This window comes from Miniopterus natalensis, chromosome 14 (assembly GCF_054644295.1).
Source record: "Miniopterus natalensis isolate mMinNat1 chromosome 14, mMinNat1.hap1, whole genome shotgun sequence".
NCBI lineage: Eukaryota > Metazoa > Chordata > Mammalia > Chiroptera > Miniopteridae > Miniopterus > Miniopterus natalensis.
The window spans coordinates 53,745,595-53,767,867 of record NC_142094.1 but is presented as its reverse complement, the minus strand read 5'-3'; the positions used below and the strand labels follow the sequence as shown (position 1 = coordinate 53,767,867).

The 22,273-nt window shown below is 51.3% G+C and overlaps 1 protein-coding gene across 2 annotated transcripts; it reads right to left on the bottom strand.

The window, feature by feature from the left end:
* Positions 1–2,091: 2,091 nt before the first annotated feature.
* On the bottom strand, positions 2,092–21,342 carry BAG3 (BAG cochaperone 3). 2 transcript variants are annotated; one of them, XM_087824184.1, is made up of 4 exons: positions 21,142–21,342; positions 6,244–6,567; positions 4,385–4,783; positions 2,092–3,421 (listed from the first exon to the last, which is right to left on the bottom strand). In XM_087824184.1, exons 1-4 carry the CDS (start codon positions 21,325–21,327, stop codon positions 2,609–2,611), a joined length of 1,722 nt encoding a protein of 573 aa, XP_087680310.1. In that variant the 5' UTR covers positions 21,328–21,342; the 3' UTR covers positions 2,092–2,608. The 2 variants fall into 2 exon arrangements, with proteins under 2 accessions (XP_087680310.1, XP_087680311.1); XM_087824185.1 differs by having other exon boundaries at positions 2,092–3,418; positions 21,142–21,327.
* Positions 21,343–22,273: the final 931 nt, after the last annotated feature.

The window sequence follows — 22,273 nt, the reverse complement described above, 5'->3', positions numbered from 1 at the left end:
TCCAGTTACTTAGGAAGCGAGTCAAGATGTTAAAACAATTGGGCTCTGGCAAATAGATCAAAGGCTGGTGAAAGTTTCGGGGAATTAAAATCTGAGGGTACTGTCAAGGAGGGGAGGTTTCACAAAAAGGTGGGCGAGGTCTAGAAAAGGGGGGAATGCAAGTGCAGACATTGAAGGTGGGAAGGGGCAGGAGGAGGGATGCGGACACTGAGGGAGGGAGAGGTGCCCTAGAAAGCCTTGGAAACCGAACCCAGGGATCTGGGCTGCCGGCATTAAGGCTCCAAGTGACTTTTGGTATAGACACCGTTACTTACTAGTTCCAAATCCTTTGCTTTATCTGGGAGATAGGAATAATCTCATAGGATTTGGACACATTATATAAAATAAACAAGTGCCCTGACTTAGAAGAGGTTCCTCTTGGCGACCGTAGCCCAGTTAGTGCTAAAAAAGATGGTGAGACTAACATGGCCTTTGACGTCTCTTGGGTGTGAATTCAAATCCTGCCCCTGCTCCTGGCTCCGTGGGTGTGAGCACATCACTTCCTGTTTCCTCACCCAGTGCACAGGGATGTTAAAAGCTAACGTCTGTCACGTGCCAGGCACCACTGCCACAGCTTTGCTTGTCTGAATTCATACATTTACCCCCCATTTACAACAGAAGAAACCATCATCCTGGAGCTGTGCTTTGAATCCAGAAGTTCGGATTCAAATCTGTATTCTAAACCACATTCTCGCAAAGGGCATTGGGGGGTTTGGCTTATTTAATCCTCCCACAGTGCTAGGCAGGTCCCACAGTGGGTATGTCCCCTCTCAGAGGGGCAAAATCAGTGACGTTAGTAAGAGTCTTGCAGCCAGCTCTACACCCAGCCTGTTGCCCCCACACAAAGCCCAGAGACCAACAGAGGAGAGAGTAACTCCTGCCCTGATATCCACGCACCATCTAATTTGGATGATTGCAACTATTCTAACTACATTAAAGGGCTAACCTACTGATGTTTAGTGATAAAAATAGCATCAACCTAATTCAGTAAGCACTCAAGAAGCCTTACTGCTGAGGTCCAGTGGGAAGAGATGCCCAACTCACAAAAAGAAATGGTCACATTATTTATCTTTGATTCATTTTAGAAATGGTCCAGTAGGCTCCCCCCATTTACATGGCTGAGTTTCTGGAATCAGCGATGTCTTTAGCAGTCAGCTTGTACTCCCCAAATGAGTTCACCCAGGAATGATGTTGGCAGGTTCCCATGGGAATAACTTCAACCTTGCTCAGAAAGCTCAGAGTGGCAAGTATACCAGTGTGTATTTTGGTGCGGCTTGGTCAGGCAGGCACCAATATTAAACTCAATACAGTCATGAGGAATTCAGCTCGCGCCTCTTGAGTCAGCGTGCTCCCCAGGAGTTCCAGGATCTCGGGTCTATCTCTCCCTTCCTTTACATTTTCAGGTTTACTTCATAAGCATTTAAGAAAAAATCTAGCGCATCTCCACATGCAGGGGCTGTGGTCCTTCCCAAGCTCTTAGAAGACACTGGCACAGAAAGATCTTTTTCTAACCAGTGGCTTCAAAGTACATCTGATCCCTAACCCCGGAGGCTTCTAGGAACCCAATCTGGGAAGATAAACCTGGTTCCAAGCTGGTTTGGTGACTCACAGAGGTGTCAGATAAAGATGACCCCAAGACTCTCAGAGAACACAGTCCCAACCCCCCATGACCTGGACTCCAAGGAACACTTTGGCCAGCCTCAGGCAATTCTGGGAACTGGTTTCCCTGTGCAACTTGGTGGGGCCTGCGGACTGCCTACAGTCGGGCGGGCAGACATGCCGCCCAGCGGCACCTTGGCTGGGGCAGCCTGAAGAGGTGTGGTACGCACCTCCCCATCACCTGAGTTCACAGCCCCACGTCTGCCCAGGATGCAGTGTAACCCGAGACTGAAAAATGACCAAGACTCACTTTCTCACGAGCTGGGCCCGCAGAGACGGTCTGAGTCCCAGAGCAGGCTTGGAAGTGCGTCTGCCATTTATTTTTACCGAGGCCGGCGAGAGACCATCTTGATGCTGCCACTCTCTTCAAAGCTTTACAAACCACAAAAAACACTGAGTCATAATATTACTTTATTTTCCTTTTTTAAAATGTAACATTAAAGTCATCCAACATACAGATATTCCTATGGCTCCTTACACATACTAGTCTATCTAGAGTTAAGTATTTTAGCTAGGAGATGAAGAAAATCCTCCCATTAAAATGGCAACATTTCTGAAAAAATGGGTTTCATATTTGTGATGGGAAACTGACTCCCCACCTATTCCCCCAAAACTCCTCCAGTCCAGAGCTACAGGAAGACAGCTCACAACCATGGCTAACATGGGGTGCCCATGCAGAGAGGGCCCCAAAACAAGTGATATTAAACTTTTGAAACAAGCAACTTCTTTATTGTACAGCATAAGAATTCTGAAGAAAAGCATTTTCCTTTACCCTTTCACTGTTTTGCCTCACCCTGATTACTGCGTACCAAGCGGCTATGAATAGTAAAAACCAACTGAAAGTCCCTGAAATGCATGCAACTTAGAATTTCCTAACGCACACAATCAGTTCCGTCTCCGGGTCGGCTTTTTATTGAGGCTGTGGCACTGCCGGGTCACCAGCTGTGTCTGTTGTGCTGCTGGCGTCTGCAGTGGCTGCTGCTTTGGCATCTGGCTGCTGGGCCTCCGTTTTGGGATCCTCCCCGCTCGCGGCACTTTTCTTACTCTTGTCTGCTGCCACGGCGCCCATGATCTCCTGCAGTGGCTGATCGCTGTCGAGGGAGCTGGGCTGGAGTTCATAAACCTGGACTTGACCCGGGACATCTATTGCTTTCTGTTCAAGTTTTTCCAGGATGGTCTGAACCTTCCTGACTCCATCTCTCCTGGCCTGACGGACATCAGCTCGTCCTTCAGGATCTACCGAATCCAGAGCCAGTAGCTCTTTGGTCAAATACTCTTCTATCATCAGGTACTTTTTGTCCGTCTTCTTACCTTCGAAGTTGTCCACAGCCTGCTCCAGCCCTTGCACCTTCTGCAGGATGGCTTCCACTTTCAGCACGCCTGGGTGTTTTTGGGGTGCCTCAGCTTCTCCTGGCTTTTGGGGTGTGGCTTCTGCTGGGGCAGGGCTGGGGGCTGCCCTCTCTTCTGCAGCCACATTCTTGGGGGATGAGGGGACAGCAGAAGGGGCAGGGCTGGGAGAGGGGCCAGGAACCGGAGCAGAAGGAACCTTTACTTCCACCTTCTCAGAAGGAGGTGGGGGCTTCTGAGAAACAGGCTGAGATTCCACCTCCTTTCGGATCACTTGAATTGGGATGTGTCCCGGAGCGAGATCTGGGCCTGGTTTGCTTTCTGGTTTGTTTTCAGGTTGGGGAGTAAACGAAGATTCTCGATGGGTCATGGGCTGCTGAGAAGAGGCAAGGACACAAAGGTATTTTTTAATAACTGGCTAAGAGTCACAGGATATTGTTTGTAGCTAGTACAATACTGATTAGAAAGAAAACTGGGAAGTGGCTTTTTAAAAAATTTTAACAGTATACAGATTTCCAAAATCAATAAGAGCTGTTACAAAATAAAAATGTACTAATTGTGTGTGATCAAACCATTTGTCATGCTTCCATTCATCACCTTCATCTACTTATTAGTCTTCTGTTACCTCACTGGCTTTTTCTGTAGATGGCATTCTTAGGACAATTAAAAGAAAACCAATATAATTTTCAATAATGAAAATACTAAATAAAAACCTCATGCTGACTGCTGAGCTAGTTTAGCTCAAAGCAAAGTCCTGAGTGACTCAGACTCTCAGGTGATGCAGCTGTGGAGGGATAACTGCCACTTGTCCCCTTCCTTAAACTGTGTGGACAGTCCCTCTCTGTTCAGGATGTCACTTGCCCACCTCCTATTTCAGAAAAGTTATGATTTCTTTTTTTTTTAAGTCTATGACAGCCTAGTGGTTTCTGCCCAGACTGATAAATTTTTTGAGAATAAGCAAGATGCCCAAAATAGTTAACCCTGTAAGAATTTTGCTGGGCACATTTGTGCCAGAGCTGCCACTCAGCTGTGCATCGCTGCACTGACTTCTGGAAGCTAGAGGCATATTTTTTTTAATGAGCTACGCTTAAACCAAAATATCCTGGCTCTTCTACATTTAGGTGAGCAAGACAAGCTGCCTGGAAGACTGGAGACAAGGCTGTGGCTGGGGTGTGGAGGTGGTCCTACATTTCTGTTGATGAACAGTCATTTCCAGGATCTCACTTCCCCCCAGTGTGTAATCTAGGAGGGCTGATGGGGGACACAGAGAACTTGCCCAGAGCTCCTCGCCCCTGAGGACACGCTGCCGTAGCCCGTGTGGCGACACCAACTTTCATACCTGAGGCCTGTTGACCACAGTGTGCACACGCAGGGGCGACGGGGAGTGCACCGGCGTGCTGCTTCTGGCTGGAGAGCTCTCCCGGCTAGATGCACCCAGGACAGGCGACCGGAACGGGGATGCTGCCCGCAGGGGCCGGGGCTCCCCGTCATCCCCCTGGACCTTGTGGTACACGGGCTGGTGGGGGAGGTAGTCGCCCTGCTGAGCTGGGTAGTGGGTCTTCTGGGCTTGGTGGAAGGAGGGCTGCGCTGCAGGCCGGGCCACGTGCTGCTCGTGTATCACCGGGATCGGGATGTAGCCCCGGGGCAGCTGGTGGCTGCCCAGGCTGCTCCTGCCGGAGGGCAGGCTGGCCGAGGAGGACGAGGACGAGCAGTCCGAGGTGGCTGGAGACTGGGAGCGCTGCAAGGCACAAAGGGCAGAGGTGTGGCCCCAGGAAGGACTCTGTGCCTGGCACTCTGACCCCGCCTCCATTGTGTGCTCAGGGCAGCAGGTTTACCAGGATCTCCCCCCCGTAGTGAGCCTCTCTGCTTTCAAACTGCAGTGTTTGGGCTGGGAGCTCTGCAGTCAAGGGGCCTGGGTTCAAATTCCCACCAGCCCAGGCGCATTCCGAGCCTTGTTCACAATATGGAAGGGGGTATCCTCTCCCTCACTGGGCTGGCCTGAAGGTTAAGTAAAACAGTCTGTGTATGTGCTTGAGCACAAGTCCCACAAACAAGAAGTGGTCAATACACCGTGTTTGTTATTACATGTCACTTCATTTCCTTTTTCCGGTTAACCCTTTCCCTGCTAATCCACAGAGAACTCTACTGGGCGCAGGGAGCTGCGTCCCCTGTGTGGTCCGAGGCAGGCCAGGCCCCTTTCCTTCTATTTACTTAGAAAATCAGGAGGGCGCTTCCCCAGCTGGCTTCTAAGGGTCCTGCTAGCTCAAACGTGTTAAAATTTTTCTGACTGATGTGTCATTTTTTATTTTTATAGCAAAAACATTACAAGTATAGACACTGTTTCTCCAAGAAATGTAAAGAGCCTCCCAGTGTTCCACATTAACTGTGGCTTTTTACCCCCAAGCAGACAGTGAAGCCAAACATCCCAAAAAGAGCCGGGGGAGGCAATCCCAACCCTGGGTGTAGACAGGGCGTGAGAATTTGTGCTCAAGACTGTGCCAGTGGATACATGGCTGGTCCGCAGACAGGAAAACCAAGAGGGCTTACTGCTCAGAAACCCTACGGGGGTCCACTGGCCCTCAAATCTTGGTTAAGAACAGATTAAGAACTGTTCTTTAGACATTGTCACACTGAGGTATTGGCTTCAGGCATAAAACCCTATCATAAAGCAGCTGCCTTCCCGACTCCTCACTTTAGATTTCCATTTGAACTGTGGGACACTGTGAGGGCAGCTATGCTGTCTTGTTTTCATATTGCTATAGCTCCAAGCAGTTAATACTTATTGGTAAATACTGAACTTAACAAACTAGCAAATAGTATCTCTGTTTCTGAACTAGAAAGGCTGGGGAAAGCAGAAGCATCAGATTAGGAGCCAGATGGCCAGGCTCCTGTCCTAGAGATGAAGCTTACCCTTCATGCATCTGGACCAAGCTCTTCACGGTTCTGAGGCGCAATCCCTTAAACTACAAAAATAAGCCACGGTCCCTGCCCACCTGAAACACACCTGTAAGACACTGGCGGACAATGTGCGGCTGTTGAGCTGGCTTTGCTGGGTGACCTCTGATGCTGCAGGCCAGGCCCAGATGCCCTGCATTTCGTCAGGTGCCAGCCCCAGGGCGCTGGCAGTCTGAAGCCAGCCTAAGCAGCACAAGGCTCCCAGGTCGCCCTCACAGGCCCAAGAGCCAGGCCTCTCCTTACCTCAGGTCTGTGGGAGGCTGGGGGCTGGGCTGCCGCAGCTGTTCCCGCCTGTCCACACTGTTTATCTGGCTGAGTGGCTTCCGCCACACCCTGCAGAGGTGACTGGGACCTCTGAGGAGCTGCGGCTGCCTCGGTTCGGAATCGCTGGGTCCCAGGCTGAGGAGCAGCAAAGAAAGGGTGCGGCAGACGGCTCTCGGCGCCTTCGTGGAGGACAGGAATGGCGATGTAGCCTGGTCGGAGCTGCGGGTAGATAACGTGGCCTTCCCTAGCGGGCAGCAGCCTGGGGCCCTCCCGGGAAGGGCCATTTGCAGAGGAAGGAGTTTCCTAAAATAAAAGGAGAAACACAGACGGGTTAGAAACTGGGAAGGAAACACCTTTGAAGAGGAAAAGGCATGGTGCCGAGTGCTCCCATTTTCTACAGTAATCCTGGGCCCCCAGCATCAGCCAGTTTGGCTGGGCACAGGGAGCACAGCTGTCCCCACTTCTGCCAGACCCCCCCTCCCTACAGAGGCTGCTATCTGGCCAGCAGTTTAAGAACTAGAGACATCAAAAGAAATCATATAAGCCAACATATCTGCTGAGCACAAGAGAGGTCTCCATGTCCCACAGTGGTAAGACAGGTTTCTTTTCTGGGTGACAACCAGGCAGCACTGATGTAGGAGAGCCACTGTCTCCCAAATCTTCAAGGACCCGGATCAGGAGTGAGGGGGGATTAATCCCAGCTCACTAAGTCACAGCCAGCTCTCTGCTTCCTCAAGGGTCCTCCCATTTCCTAACAATCCCGAGCTGTGTTGGTCCCAGATGCAGGCCACAGCTTGGAAATCTTTGCAGAGAAGGGGTGGCGGGGGCGCTGCCTCCTCAGGAACATTTTAGGAACAAGCTGGGAGAAAGGGAGATACACAACGAACACAGCAGCAGCACAGAATGAGAACAAAACCCAGGGATTAAATGTGCTGGGTTTCTGATGCCAACAAAGCCTGCTTGGCGAGGAGTGGCTGGGGTCCCTCCATGTCCTCTCATGAAGTTCTCTCTTCAGCGGCATGGCTATTTTGGGACCCTTGAGAGGGCCAAGTTCCAGATGTACCACAGAGAGATCTTGTTTCAGACGACAAGGCTGGCCAGGCACTCACCGGGCAATGTCATTTCTCACCAAGCAGACGCTGGGCAACCAAAGCCAGGGAGCCCCCCGGCTTTGGGTCTTGACTATCCCCTGAGCATTAGAAGGTCCTTTTACACAGGGTGGGCTGTGGATTTGTGCCACTTACACACATCCACATGGATCAACTATTAAGGAGAGTGATCCCTACTTAAGGAGGCATCTCTGATCCATGAACAAATGCCAAAGGCTGAGACTCTAGGAGCCTGCAGGGTGTATAATTCCCACCGTGACAAACTCAGTTGCCAATAAGGGAAGCCAAGGGCTGATTTGAATTTTGAGTGATGGGCCACTGCAATTTTGCCATGTTTCTATATTTGTGTGCACCAGGTGGCTGACCCTGGAATTTAGCCCTTTCAAACCCATCAACTGCTTCCCTCCTGCTGAGCCCCAGCCCAGAGGGCCTCCGGTGTACAGGAGAGGCAAGGGTGTCTTAGTGTCCTTGGGGACACCAACAAACGGGCACTCTCAGATTAGAATACCCACGTGCTCAGGGCAGCCGCATTATTTTAGCCTGCTCAACTCTCAGGTCATCCAAGAGCAGGGAGTGGGTCCAAGCCTCACATTCAAAACTGAATTCCTGCCGTGAGACTGGCACCAAAAGGAGGAGGCAAGAAGTACCAAGAAACCCTGACTCCGCTCACTGGGCACCCTTCCTCCAGGCTCAAATCGGGGCCTGAACAAATCCTGGGAGGTCTCTGTTGGCTGCCCAGCACTGCTTCCTCCTGGATGCCACAAAAGCCTCATGCCATCTGCACACTCCACGGAGCTGAGCAGTTAGCAAGATCTCATCCACTGGCTACCTACCTCCAGCTGAACATCCTGCTACTGAGGTGCTGGGCACGACGGGTGACCAAACCAGCAAGCACGATCCCTGCCAACTAGGGGCTTATACAAGGCAGTTTAGCCCTGGCCGGTGTAGCTCAGTTGGCTGGACATCACCCCATTCACCGGGAGGTAGCTGGCTCGATTCCCAGTCACGGGCGCGTGCCCAGGTTGCGAGCTCGATCCCTGGTGGGGGCCTGCAGGAGGCAGCGGACGGATGTCGCGCTCTCACATTCATGGTTCTCTTTCTCCCTCTCCCTTCCTCGCTCTCTCAACCAATAAACTATTCTTAAAGAAAAAAAAGACAGTTTAAGGCTGCATGAAACAAATGGGAAGTGAACTACCTAGAAAGCATCGGAGGCCATGTGGATGGGGTAACGCACGGGCTTTTTAGTTAGGATGACACTCTCCTAGATAGGCTGCAAGTTCATTCTGACCTCCATTAGTGATAGTTCCGGGATAATTTTCTTAACCCCTGTGAGCCTTACTCCCCTTATGCAGAAAATTGAGCTAGCAATACCCATTTCACAGGACCGCTGTGAGGTTTTATGAGAGCAGACAAGAGGGATGGGATGACCAGGAGGCAGAAACACGTGAGATCCCTCCCTAAATTGGCATGTGATTATGCTACTCAGACCTCCAAATGTCGAAGGGATCAAAAGTAAAGAACGAAGTTACCAGATGGAGACTGGAGTCAGAATGGTGGCTACCACCAGAGGAAATGGTAAGGAGTGGAGAGTCCTGAAAGAAGCTTCCGAGGGAATGGAAATGTACTCTGTCTTTTTCTGGGTAGTGGAAAATGGGTGCACACCTACGTACAAATCTATCAAACTATGAACTTCACTGGAACCCCCACATTGCCCATTCTCTGCCACATTCCACCTACACCATCTTGTTTTCACAGGTGAGGGCTGCCAACCCTGCCCATCCCGCACAGCCAGCAGTTAGCTGTGCCTCTAACTCAGACCCTCCCAGGGCCCAGAAACCTTAGGCCTGGATGAGGCTTGGCTCCCCCTGGGGGAAGCCCCTGGATCCCGCCTGCCAAGAGCTGTGCATTGTATGCATCTCACTGAATATATCTGTACCTCAATGAAAGGGGAAAGGGAAGGAGGAGGGAGGGCATTGGGAGGGAGGAGTACTCTGCCTGCCCAGGGACCAAGGGACCGTGGCTGCAGACTGCCTTCCAGAGCCAGTATTCAACGGGGGCCTTGGAAGAAGTGCCCCGCTGGGGTCAGTGGAGGAGAGCATGTGGTCACTGTAGACAGGGGTGGGGTGTCAGGGTAGCAGTAGCAAAGGGGGTGTCCCCTGAAGGTAAGCACTGAGTGAAGAAGATAAGGCTGGAGAGAGGCCGTGTCCACTGTCCTGTGAGCTGCTGACAAGACACCTCCCCGAGCCGGGAGAAAACGAAAGGAGAAACCAGGACGCATCGGGAAACGAGAAGTCAGGGAGGACAGCAAAGACGTGAGAGCAAAGCTGGGACAAGGGCATGAAAGGAAGGGTGACCCAGGAGGAAGAGGGAGGGAAGGGGCCAAGACTCAAGTTCTAAGCCTGGGGTTGACTGAAAAACGGTGGGGTCCACTGGCCCAGGTGGAAGGCAGGGATGGTTGCCGGCGGCCTGGAGGCTACTTCTGCAGTCCTGAGGCCTGCACTCCTGGTTCCATTAATAAAAAACCATGGTGACAGAAGGAGCCTTGACTTGGGGTAGTGAACACACAGTACAATATGCAGATAATGTGTTATAGAATTGTACACCTGAAATCCATGTTGTTTTATTAACCAATGTCACCCCAATAAATTCAATTAAAAACAAACAAACAAAAAACCCACCCATCTCTTCATTAGCCTCAAGTCTAAAAGGCAGTGGCTGCCTTTCCATGAAGGTGGGGTTTTGTTTAGAAAAACAATGCTTTAGGTAAATTAATAAACCACCATCAGTTTTACAGAATAGACAACTAAACACTTCTACATGGATATATAATTTAAACCAAGAATGAAACTCTCACCTATAATAATGTCTGTACCCGGAACTCTGACGTCAACTCTTAACGCTTCTACTCTATCGTCAGAGCCTGGTCAACAGCAAGTGCTTCAGTTTTTAGAACTAAAAAACACCGCCAGAAACAGTTCATTCAGTTGCCCTTTCTATCTTCTATGGTGTTTTCATCACAATCGAGTAAAAAGGGATATATTTTTAAAATAAAAAAAGTTTTGAAATGTGTAATAATTATGATCCTCCTAGAACCTGATGAAACAAGTCTCTTCAGTCCCCTAAGAACTGTTCTCAAGTTCAAGCACAAGTCCAGAAAAAGCCTATTGGTTACACCAGAAGCTTTCACAGAAGACTCACAATCTGCCCCTCTCTGATTTCAATGGAGACCTCACCACCCTGGGGTTCTTCTGTGTGATCATGTGATGGGGACTGGGCATGATCATAGTGACCAAGCAGACGAGGCGGATCCTTGCCTCATCATGACCTGCCTGTAGCTTAAGGAGTAATGATGGCATCACAGGAAATATTTTCTTTCTTTCTTTTATTAATCCTTGCCTGAGGATAGGTTTAGAGAGGGGAGGAGGGGGGAGAGGGAGACATTGATATGAGAAAAACACTGATTGGTTGCCTCCAATACATGCTCTGACTGGGAATCGAACTGGCAACCTTCTGGTGTGCAGGATGATGCTCCAACCAACCGAGCCACCCGACCAGCGCAGGGATTATTTTCCAGTGAAGCTCAGCTCACTATCCTTATCTCTGGTCAAAGACAAGGAATACATACATACAAAACCCAATTAAGAAATAACTGCTTCTCTCACTGCATTAATCTATAAAATGAATTGGTTACAGCATCTTTCTCGCTTGCACAGTTAAAATCCTCTGAGGCCTGTCTCAGAAAACACCAAGCAACTCCACGAGAGAGCCAGGATAAAAAGCAGGAAAAATTACCCCAGATGAGCCAAAATCTGCCCTATTGAGTACAAGATATTGTTATGAGAGAAGCCTGGTTCAGGTTCTGAGCTTGGGTGAGCCCTTGGGTTGGCACAAGTCTTGTTTGCTTAACAGGACATCTAAACTTTGTTACTTGTTTTTAATCACAATGTGGGTGCTAGGGGACAGCTAGGAGACGTGGAAGGAGATTGCACTTGGTCCTAATCCCGGCTCTGCCCTAAATAAGTGTGCTATGTAAGCAGCTCACATCCCTTCTCTGGACCTTAGTTTCCACAGCTGTAAAATGTAAAGCAGTGGTTCTCAGACTCTGGGGGGGGCTTCAGGAGCACCCAGGAAATGTGAAACAACGCAGGCACTATGGCCAGCCCCAACAAAGTCTGATTCAATAGGTGTGTGGGACGGCCAGCCAGACTGCACTAAGATACACTGATCTAAATGAAGTTCTTTCAGCTCTGACAGGCTCCGTGGCCTCTGATTTCCAAGGACTGTCCTAGAGTCGGCAGACAGCACTAGAGTCTGAAGTAGGACACAGATTCTAATAAATGGGTTTTTAGGCCGAAAGAGCCTTCCCATCGGTCAGGTGTTGACTTTTACTAATGACACTTCAAAACTTCTAAAACAAAGAAAAAAGATGGAGGGAAACAAGAGTCCTGGAACTCCCCATATATCTAGGACCAAGATCAAAATTAAGTGGCTTGGCTCACCTCTATCCCGCAGGAAACAAAACAAAAGACAAGCTTCCTTCTAAAGCACAAATAGAGAGCTGAGCTTCAACATCCTGCCAAAACTTTCCATGGGTGTTATAGGCCATAGAAATGAATTAAGTATTATTGCCAATTTGACATATAAACAGTCATTTGTATACCCACAGCCAAACTCAAAATTCCTTCAGTTCCCATTGGATTGGGCAAAAAGGGTCTGTCCCACAGCCCAGCCCTGTATGGGGCACATAATGGGCAAATTCTGAATAAGCAAAGGCCACATTCACCAAAGTCTATTTACACCAAAGTCTAATTCCTTGGTGGTCTCATCAAGTTGGTAATGAGCCTGTTAAGAGTTTGAAGCCCCTCTATCGGAGTCTTAAGAACACTAATGAGCAAGGAGGCCATCTTTTCTGCTGAGAACTGTATCTAAATTTTCACAACCTAAAAGCAAACACGGCCAAAAACAACTTTAGGGGCCAGAGCCCTAAACTCCCCTCCCCCTCCAACTGGCCCCAGCCAGCTGCTCTGAAGGGGCCTGCACTCCGGACAAACTCACCGCTGAGAGTCCACACCCAGCTTGCAGTGACTGGTTCCTTGCACACATGCCCAAGACCAAGCCAAGACAGGCTAGGGCAGAAGGATTTGCCTGGGAGGAGATGATCTGCTGGTGACCCCCAAAATCATCAGTGTGCCCCCACCAGGGGAGTGATTTCCAGGCTAGGTACCAGTGCCTACTGCTGTGTTTTCCCCTGCTGGAGTGCTCGGGGCTCAGAGTCAGCAGCACCCGGCCTCCCCAGTCCCCCACTCCCTGGAGTCCTCCACAAGGATCCCATGTAGATGTGGCCCAAGGTCATACACGGGAAGTTACTGCAGAACTCTGGTCACCAAACTTCCAGCTCCTGAACTCACAGCTACAGGGAACTTAAAAACTACTGACTTCCTGGTCAGGGGAAAAAAAAAAAAGAAAAAAAAAGGGTAGGAGCACCTTTTGAATCACTGATGGAAAAATACCTGAGTTTTCCATACCAGGAAGCAAACTGAGATAAAGCGACCTCCTGGTACACTGCCTGGGTTTCTCAAGCACTGTCTCATACTAAGGTTGAACACCTGCTAGAAGCCAACCACGCAAGTGTTTGTTGGTATCAGGGTACAGGGCTTCACTAGACATACATTTTGTACAAAACACAATTTCCCAAAAGAAAAAATCTCCAATTCATCAACTGTGGCTCAAAGAACCCCTCTGACTGATGATGGCAACCTTGGGGGAAACTCCTGGGGGGACTCTCCTCCCCACCTTACGCAGCTGCTCAAAGCATTTCTCCCCAACCACCACTCTCCTCCAAGAGGGCAGTGACAATTAGAACTCCCCTGCCTCTCCCTCTGCCCACAGTGACATTTCTGTCCCTTACAGCTGGGTCCAGAACAGCTGTGAAGATGGCTGGCCCTGGGCTAACATGACTCAGTTCCCCCCCAACACTGACTGGGCACCTAGTTCCTGCCTGGTCTGTCCCTAGGCCTGCAGTGAGATGGGCGGGGGGGTCAGGGATGAGCCTACAGGCTGACGGGGCTGTGGCTGCAGCTCTGGCTGTAGCACCAGAAGGCCCAAGAGCCTTCATGTGACTCCCATGCTGTGTCCTTGAGTTATTGCCCAGCGATACCCTTCCCTTGCGAGGGACACAGGAAGCGCCCGGGGAGGGTGCTGGGGACGCGGGGACACTGGTTGAAGGAGAAAAGTGATCCAATGGGGATAAGAGGCCGTCTTGCTTCTGAGAAACAAAGACTTCCAACCTACCTGCGAGCCAACAGGCCCACGTCCAACTGGAAATGTAGAATTATCTACCATGTGGGGAAGTCAAATGCCTGCCTGTGACTCCCCTCCTACTTCTCAGTGGAAGCTGTGAGCCTTTCCACGGACCCCCCCCCCCCCCCACAGTAGGTCAGGCCCTGACTCATCACCTTCTATGTGCAACCCCCCATGATCCTCACAGCCTGCTGGGCGGGCACTACTGCGCGCCTATTTTACAGAAGGGGAGACTGAGGCTCTAGGAGGGTGAGTGATTTATCTGAGACCACCAGAACCTGACACCAAGGCCAGGATGTGTTAACCCTTTCACTGTTCCTGCCACATCTGCATGCTGTTTGTGGCTAATGCCTTCAAATCCTTCGTCTCCCCGGGGTTAATGCAGCAAGAGAAAAAGCACTTCACTTTGCCCAGCCGAGCTGGGCCGAGGCTCAGACCTGGAACATTCAGTTCAAGTATGCCCTGGGCCAGGGAGCCAGCGCCGCTGCTTGCTGCTTGCTGCTGAGTCACTGCCTGGCTGAGGCCGGGCAGCGACAGTGAGGGCGCTCGGCTCACTGGAGTCACCACGGTTGCACCGGGCAGCAGAGCTGGTCCTGCTCTGACCCTCAGGATCCGCAGGACTAACCTGCAAGATTCAAAAACTGAAGTGGCTGCCTTCTTTTCTGCACATATCTAAGGAGAATCTAAGATAACTGGGAAACAACTACCATTCTACTTTAATGAACACTGAGGATGTTACTTAGAAATGGAAATGTTTGTTCTTCAGCCTGATGCGAAGGAATTTGTAGTGGCAAGTCTCGCCTCCATCCCGGGCCACGGCTCTGTGCTGCGAGCTCCTGGGCAGCCGTGCTGTTTACAGGCTCCCGATACGGGCAGTGAGCATCCCCAACCTGGGCTTTTCCCAACTGACAGCGAACAGGCAGCTCCTGCTGCGGTGTCTGATCTGTCAGCCACAAGGGGGGAAAACTAGCACAGCGCAGGGAGGCTCTTTGTGCAGCTGCGGGTCTGGCTGCTGTCAGCAACCAGCCTCTCCAGCAGGCCTGCTCCAAGATGCTGTGTCACTAGTGGGGACAAAAAAAAAAAAAAAAAGTGTTTCTCCAGATCCGTAAGAATGAACCTAGGGAGTCAATAGTGAAGTCCTCGATGCAGAAAAGGCCATTCAGAAATGCAATGAAATTGAACCGGCTCCTGGGGGACATCTGGGAGCCCAGGACAACATCGCAGTGCTTGGGAACCAACAGAAGGCTTCCTGTGACACACACACAGACTTCACTTCAGTAAGGGCCCCTTTTCTTTAACTAGTCTTCCCACTCCGGAGCCCAGGCCCGTGTCTTACTCTTCTCCACACAAAATCATTTGATTTTCACTGAGCCTGTAGACCCTGTCAGGGACCGAGAGCAGAAAGATGAAACAGACCCCAAGGCAAAGCAGAAAGGTTCAAATTAAACTAATGGGGAGCCAGGTCAGGGAGAGCCTACCTCCTAACCCGAAAGATGTAGACTGGGGCCCACCTCCTAAGCTCAGACCCAGGCTCAGGAAATGAGCCAACATTTCTCATCAGCTGTATAGAGATGCAATCGGGCTGCTTATTACTGGGGCCATGCCTGGCGAGCTCTGAGTGTGAAGGACTTTCAAGAAGGGCCACTAGGGGCAAGTCTGTCACCCCTGCTGGCCACAGGGTCGGGGCAGATCTCTGGCCACAACAACCTTTCTGTTTTGTGACAGCTGACAGGCCTCAAGCCAGGCACACCCCCTCTCCAAGTCTGTTTTCTCATGGAGAAAGTGCACCTGAATGTTTCTATTTTGGAGACCTGTTTTGAGGATTCAGAGATAAGGTTTGTAAAAGCACCCGCCAGTGTCTGGCACATATGTATAAATATGAACCTCAGAAGTATTGGGTTCATTCCTTCCTAAAGAAACTCTCTGATTAAGCTTTTGCAAGCTGCCTGGCTTCCTGAATAGCTACCAAGTCCCCTCCCCACAAGAAATCTTCATAGAAATTTACAAAGATTTAATAACCCCAGAGACTGCAGTTACACAATGCCAAGGGAGAGGTGGGGATTAACTTCCACATCTGCCCAAGGAGGAGATTTGGAGCTGAGCTTCGGAAGTCCAGCTATGAGTCTGAGAGCTGAGGCAGAGGAGGGTCCGGGGGTGCAGGCTCGATTGAGCCGGGAGGGGCTGGACAATTCCAGGCAGGTAGGATAGAGGTTTCTTCAGGGTTCATTAGCACTAGAGGGTCCTCACAGGCTCCTACCAAGCCATGCCTTTGTCTTCTGCTCCCAGTGTTTCTCTGTAAGGTGTCTTAAATACAGGGTATCCCCAAAAATGTACGTATACTTTAACAGCTGATGGCTCCATTTTGACAATGAAATGTATTTTAATAAACACTGCCTTTATAATGACTCATAGTATGTGCATACATTTTGGGGGGACACCCTATATTTAAGAACAATGTTAAAGCGGCAAAAATGCGGAGAAAGAGTATGTTTGGATTATGCGGGGTTTCCTCTTTTTGATGATAAACATCAGATCATTTTAAAACATAAATGGGAAATAATAAACATGTAGAGTGGCTTATGTAAGGCAACCATGTGTCAGTCCAGAAAGGAGGCAGCGCTAATCAAGCCTCATGGTGGTATGAAGCGCTCTGACTCACAACCAGCCCCAACAGCACACCAAGCAGCTTAAGCCTTCCCGGCCCCGGCCCTGGCTAACGTCAAACGCCGCCACAGTTGCTGTGTACCGACTCCACCCTCGTAAAGGGCAAATCTACTCGATGATACAGGGGACAAGCAATGCTCAGGCCCTGCGTAAGCCAAACACAGACTGTTCTTTGGAGGGGAAAATGAGGGCCTCGGAGGAGCTGGACTTCTAAGGCACCGGGCCAGCTCTTCACCCCCCCCCCCCCCCCCCCCCAGATCACTGTTCATCCGTCGCAAAGGCATCTGCTCCTCAGTAACTGCGACTTGCTGGAAATACGAAGGAGAGAATGGCCACTCGCTCCTGACTGCTCTGATCCGTCTAAGCAGCACAAGAGCTTGCGATCAATCTGCACAGAGCAAAATGACCTCATCTTCAAGAAAAATCCAGAGGCCCTGCTGACCCTGAAGCAGAATAAACGAGTGTCTCCACTTCAATTGTAACTCAAAATGTTTCCATTTTCCTCTGAAAGTATGTGCGCCCCCTACCTGAGTATAACCTGTCAAATTATTACGGAGAGCTTCTGCTGGGAGAGCAAACAGGAAGGAAACGCTGACTCGCTACTTCCTGGGGTGCAGGAGGGTGCCGGGACCCCCCTGAGTCTGACCCTTCCCCACCTCTGGCACTGCCACCCTGCCAGGCTCCACCCCTCCCCACCCCCGTACCCCCACCCTCACCCCCATATCCACGCTCCCAGAAGCCAGGCGCTGGGGAGTTTCACTAGAAGCTTGGACAAAGCCTCTGCGGTCAGGTGGTAAGCAGGTGCCCTGTGAGGGATTCCAGGGCCTACACGCAGGCGTACTGTACTCTAAGTCACAACCTGCCACCCCTCTTCCCCCCAAATGAGATCAATGTCACTCACTGGCTCCCAAATGCAGGTCTAGCAGGTTCAAGAATCATCAGGGAAGCTTTTCTAAGTTACAGATTTCTGGGCCCTAACCTGAGCAATTTGGATTCAACATGGGGTGAGGATGGGGGGGCAGGTAGCAGGTGACACAGCTGGCAATGTGTTCTTAAAAGGCTTCTCCAGAGTCCTGGCCAGTGTGGTTTAGTGGTTAGAGTGTCGGTCCGTGCACCAAAGGGTGGTTGGTGGGTCTGACTCCTGGTCAAGGGCAAGTACTTGGACTGCAGGTTTGATCCCCAGCCCTGGTCGGGAAGCATGTGTCTCTCTCGCACTGATGTTTCTCCCTCTCTCCCCCTCTCCCTCCCGCTATTCCACTCTCTCTAAAAATCACTGGAAAAAAATATCCTTGGGTGAGAATTACCACCACCAAAAAAAAAAAAAAAAGACTACCAAGCTTGGAATCACGCTGGTGACCTCCAAGACCTGGAGAGCTAGAAAAGCTCTGCTCCTGGAGGGAGGTGGGTCTCTCCCTCTGGTCCCACGGGGGTTTGTGACGGAGCAATACAGTGACATACTCCAAAGTAGCTGGCTGCTACTTATTCAGCGAGGAGAACCCAGAGGAGGGCCGCAAGGGAACTGTGCATCTCCTGACTCCAAAGCGAGTGCCAACCTCTCTGCCAGGGAAGGGGCCTGGATGGGTGGGAACCTGCCAGGAGGTTAGTGGGAAGCCCATGTGTGCAGAAAATCGACTTCCAGGAAGACTGGGTGGGGAGGTTCGCTTAAAGTGGAGTTGGATAAAGTGTAATGTCTTTGCTTCCAGCCAGCCTGCTCTGCACTGAAGTGCCACACACTTGCTTTTACCCCCCGCCCCGTAAAAATGGGGAGTCACTCCCACCACCTCAGGGGAATGTGGGGGGATGAACCATGAGAAGACAGAGGATAAGACTAAATGAAAGCCATTCCTTTACCAACATGGTTCAACTGTAAACACGGAAGCTGTCTTCGCCCAAAGAGGGCTTTCTCTGTTACTCCTGCCCAATGAATAGCTTGTTATTTGACTGACAGCGTCTCCTCTTGGAGATAAGGGTGCTTAGAGGGTCCTCTTAGCTCAGCTCCTCCAAAATAGCCCTTGGTTTTGTGCCAGGGCCCTTTTCTTAGTATGCATTAAGAAGCCAATTTCTCATGTAAAGTAACATAAAGGATTTTCCATTGTATTTAGTCTGGAGTAGGGTGCAAGTCACACAAGTGAAACCGAATTAGTCACCCCAGATATTCTGTGTATATCAAAGCACAGGTGTGAAAGCAACAAAGCCTAAACAGCCAATGAACTGAACATTAGTTTTCACCTTATGTGTTGGTGACATGCTAACAAATCTCAAGTAATTAATTTGGTAACGATAACTCTTTTCTTGAATTGATCACAACCAGCCACCACCACCCAGGTAATCACACCCCAGGAATCAGACACCCAACCCTTGGCAGCTGGGAGGACACAAAAATAATCAAGTATTACAGCCCGCAACTTCACGGTTTCATAAAAACTCAAGATGCTCCTACCTTCTGAATAGATGCACTGCCTCTTTTAGGACTTTGTGGTGTGGTTCTCGCTTTGCTCTTAGTACTAGCTGAGTGATCTTTGCAAACACCCTTCAATTCTCTGAGTTTCCTTCCCAGTATAATAAAGAGGCTGAGCTAAAAGATCTCTAAGGACCTTTCAACTTTAAAATTCGGACTTGAACTTACAAATCAACTTTTCCAGCACCAGACTTCTGATTTAGTAGCTCTTCATTTTCTATTTGTTGAGAATAACAGTAATTCGAGCTGCTTTTTTCCACCCTTAAAAAGCTTTATGAAACCACAGCCCGTCCACTGGATGGATGCACAAAGATCTCAACTTGCTGGGTGAGTTTCATGTTGAAAACAAATGATGGCAATCTGGGTCTTACACCGAACTCCCAGTATGTTCAAACTTGACCTTCACGCACAACAAAGGGTGCCAGCAGATGCCGGCTGTCCCTGTCTCTATGGGAAGGAAGCCTCAAAACGATTGTTGGTTTTTTTTTTCAGCCACACCAAAAATCTATATCCACAGACTGCAGTAACAGGGCTAGTTTGAAATGAGCATTAATTTCACCCAATAATGGGCTGAACAGACACACACACAAATGTATAATTATGTCTCTTGTACTAATTACAGCCGCTTGTACTAATTTTCAGAAATAAATATACAATTAATTTCTTATAAACGTAAGTTGTTGAATGTACAATGTCTCACCACTGGACACTAGTTTTATCAATTTTTTTTTTAAAGTTCATAAAATGAAGGTGAATAATATAAATCATTCTTCTAAAATAGTAACCTTTAAAGCACTTTTAATTTTGTGAATTTTTATGTCTTCAGAATAACTTATCAGTTCTTTACGCTTTTATTTTCACTTTGCCCAGACAGCACAAATAGTTACCCTTTAAGTATATTTTCTTTACCTTTTTTTTTTGTTTTTAATCCTTACCAAAGGATATTTTCAATTGATTTTTTTAAAGAAGGGAAGGAGAGGGGGAGGGGAGAGGGGAGAGGGGAGAGGGGAGAGGGGAGAGGGGAGAGGGGAGAGGGGAGAGGGGAGAGGGGAGAGGGGAGAGGGGAGAGGGGAGAGGGGAGAGGGGAGAGGGGAGAGGGGAGAGAGAGAGAGAAACATCTATGTGAAAGAGAAACATCGCTTGGCCACCTCCGGTATTTGCCCCGGTCAGGAATTGAACCTGCAACCCAGGTATGTATCCTGAGGGGAAATCAAACCCACAACACCAAACTGGAGGTGGCTCCAGCCAACTGAGCCACCAGGCCAGGGCTAAGTATGTTTCCTTTTGAAAAAGCTCAAATTTATAGAAAACTGCACCATTTTTTGTACGGTTAGTTATAATTTTTACATTTAGCCGACTCATTTCAAGTGATCAAGCTCCTAAGGGTTAAGCATAGAGCTTTGTATACATGTAAGTGAAGCGCACTTCTGCTGTATTCACAAGTGTTACGACTCAGGACTTGTGTATTAGAAACATGCTCTGGGCGGCTTAATAACATAGCAAGGAAGGGAATGTATGTCATTTAAAAAAATTTCTCTTTCTCGCCAGTGTGAGCCAGTGTCGTCAGGCGACGGCCACCCTGAGACAGTCTCAACATCCTCAGTCCAGAAGCTGCCTGGGAGGAGAGCTTGTTTTGAACAAGTCGTTCCAGGGCAGAGTCCCACTGAACACTTCCAAACAGTACAATCTTAATTTCGGGCGTAAAAAGGAAAGCAGGAGAAAAAGGAGAGTGTTTACACGTTTCCTGAGCCCCTCTGTGCCCGACACGGGAGAGCCAGGCCGAGGTCCCCTGAACCCAGCTGAGGACGTCCGGGGGCCAAGCCCGAGGCCGCCCCCCGGCTGGCGCGCGGCCCCGGAGCCGCCCGAGGCGCGCGGCGGGTCCAAGCAGCGCCCGCGCCCAGGAAGCCGGGCGGCGCTCGGGCCTGGCCCGGGCCTCGGCACCGGCCGGGCTGCCGGTCCCTCCCGGCGCCCGGGCCCGCTCCAGCCACCGGCCCTCGGCCCCTCGAATCGAGCCGGCGGACGGGACCTGACGCCCCGCGCGGGTCGCACCCCCGGAAACCCCCAGCGGCCCCGGGGAAAAAGTCCCCTCCGGTTCCTCCCCTGCGCCCTCACGCCCGCCAAGGGAGCGCCCGGGGAGAGGCTCGTAGGGGCGCAGCGGGCCGACCCGGGAGCTGGGGCCGCCCGGAGGTCCATGCGGCGCCGGGGGCCGTCACCGAGCTCCGGGGCTGGGGCGCGGCGGGCCCCGGCGCCTCGCGTCCCCGCAGCCCGGCCCAGTCCCGCCGCCGCCCCCGCCCGGCTCTGCCCCGCCGCTCGCCGTGCAGCCGGGGGGAGGGGGGACTAGCTCACCTTGGAGCCCTCGGGGGGCAAACGCGGGTCGTTCCACGTCGTGGTGCGGCTGTTGTGATCCACGAAGAAGGGCCAGCCGGTCTGCGGGTCGACCTTGATCTCCCAGCCCGGGGGCAGGGGGTCGCGGTCGCCGGCGCCGTTGCCGGACGCCGTCTGAACCATGGGCGAGTGGGTGGCAGCGCTCATGCTGGGTCGGGTCGGGGTGGGCCCGGAGGGGAGGCCGCCGGGGTGTGGGGTCGCGGGGCTGGGTCTCGAGGTGCGGGGCCTCCAGGCGCCGAGTCGCTCGCGGGCCGCGGCCGGAGCTAGAGCGGTGCGCGCCGCCGACGTGTCCGGGAAGCCGGCGCCGGGCACCTTTATGAATTAAAGGAGGGGGTGACGTGGCCCGAGAGGGGTGGAAGTGTCTGGAAATAGCCTCCTCGTTGCCAAAGGGGAAGGAGAAGATAAAGGGAGGCAGCAACTGGCCGGCTAGAAACTTCTGGTCCCATCCAGAGAAGTTGGCGGCGGCGCGGTTGGAAGCGGAGCTCCGCCCTGAGTCATGGGCTATAATCGTGGCCCGGCGGGCGGGGCGGGGCGGGGCCTCGCGCGCGCCCCTCCCCCACCTCCTCCCGCCCCCCGCCCCGGCTGCCCCGGGGACCTGCCTGCGGCGGGGGTGCAGTGCGTGCGCCCCGGGCCAGTTTCGGTTTTCAGACTCGCTCCTTCGGGGAGCCGCGCGGGCGTACCCGGCGCTGGAGTCCGCGCGCGGGGCGCGGGGCTCGGGATGCGGGCTGCGGCTCCTTCGGATAAAAACAAAGTCATCGCCAGCCTTTAAAGTCGCTGGTTTTAAACGAGGTCCGCCCCCTCCAACCCCTTTCGCTCCCCTGCGTACTGATACTCCGGAGAGTCGGCGTCTCGGTTACGTTTTAGTCACTGTGTTGTTTTTTTCCTACGGGCTCGGGAATGTTGATTTGACACTAGCGGAGCGGGGCAGAAAATGGAAGTGCGGCTGGAAATTCACCTGCCTTCGTTTAGAAACCTAAAGAGAATGCAAGATTGCATCAGCGCATGGTTTTATACTCCTGAGCCCTGTGTCTCAAATATGGAAACTATCATTGCAGCAGACAGCTTTAAGAAAAATCGTATTGTTTGGGAGTTT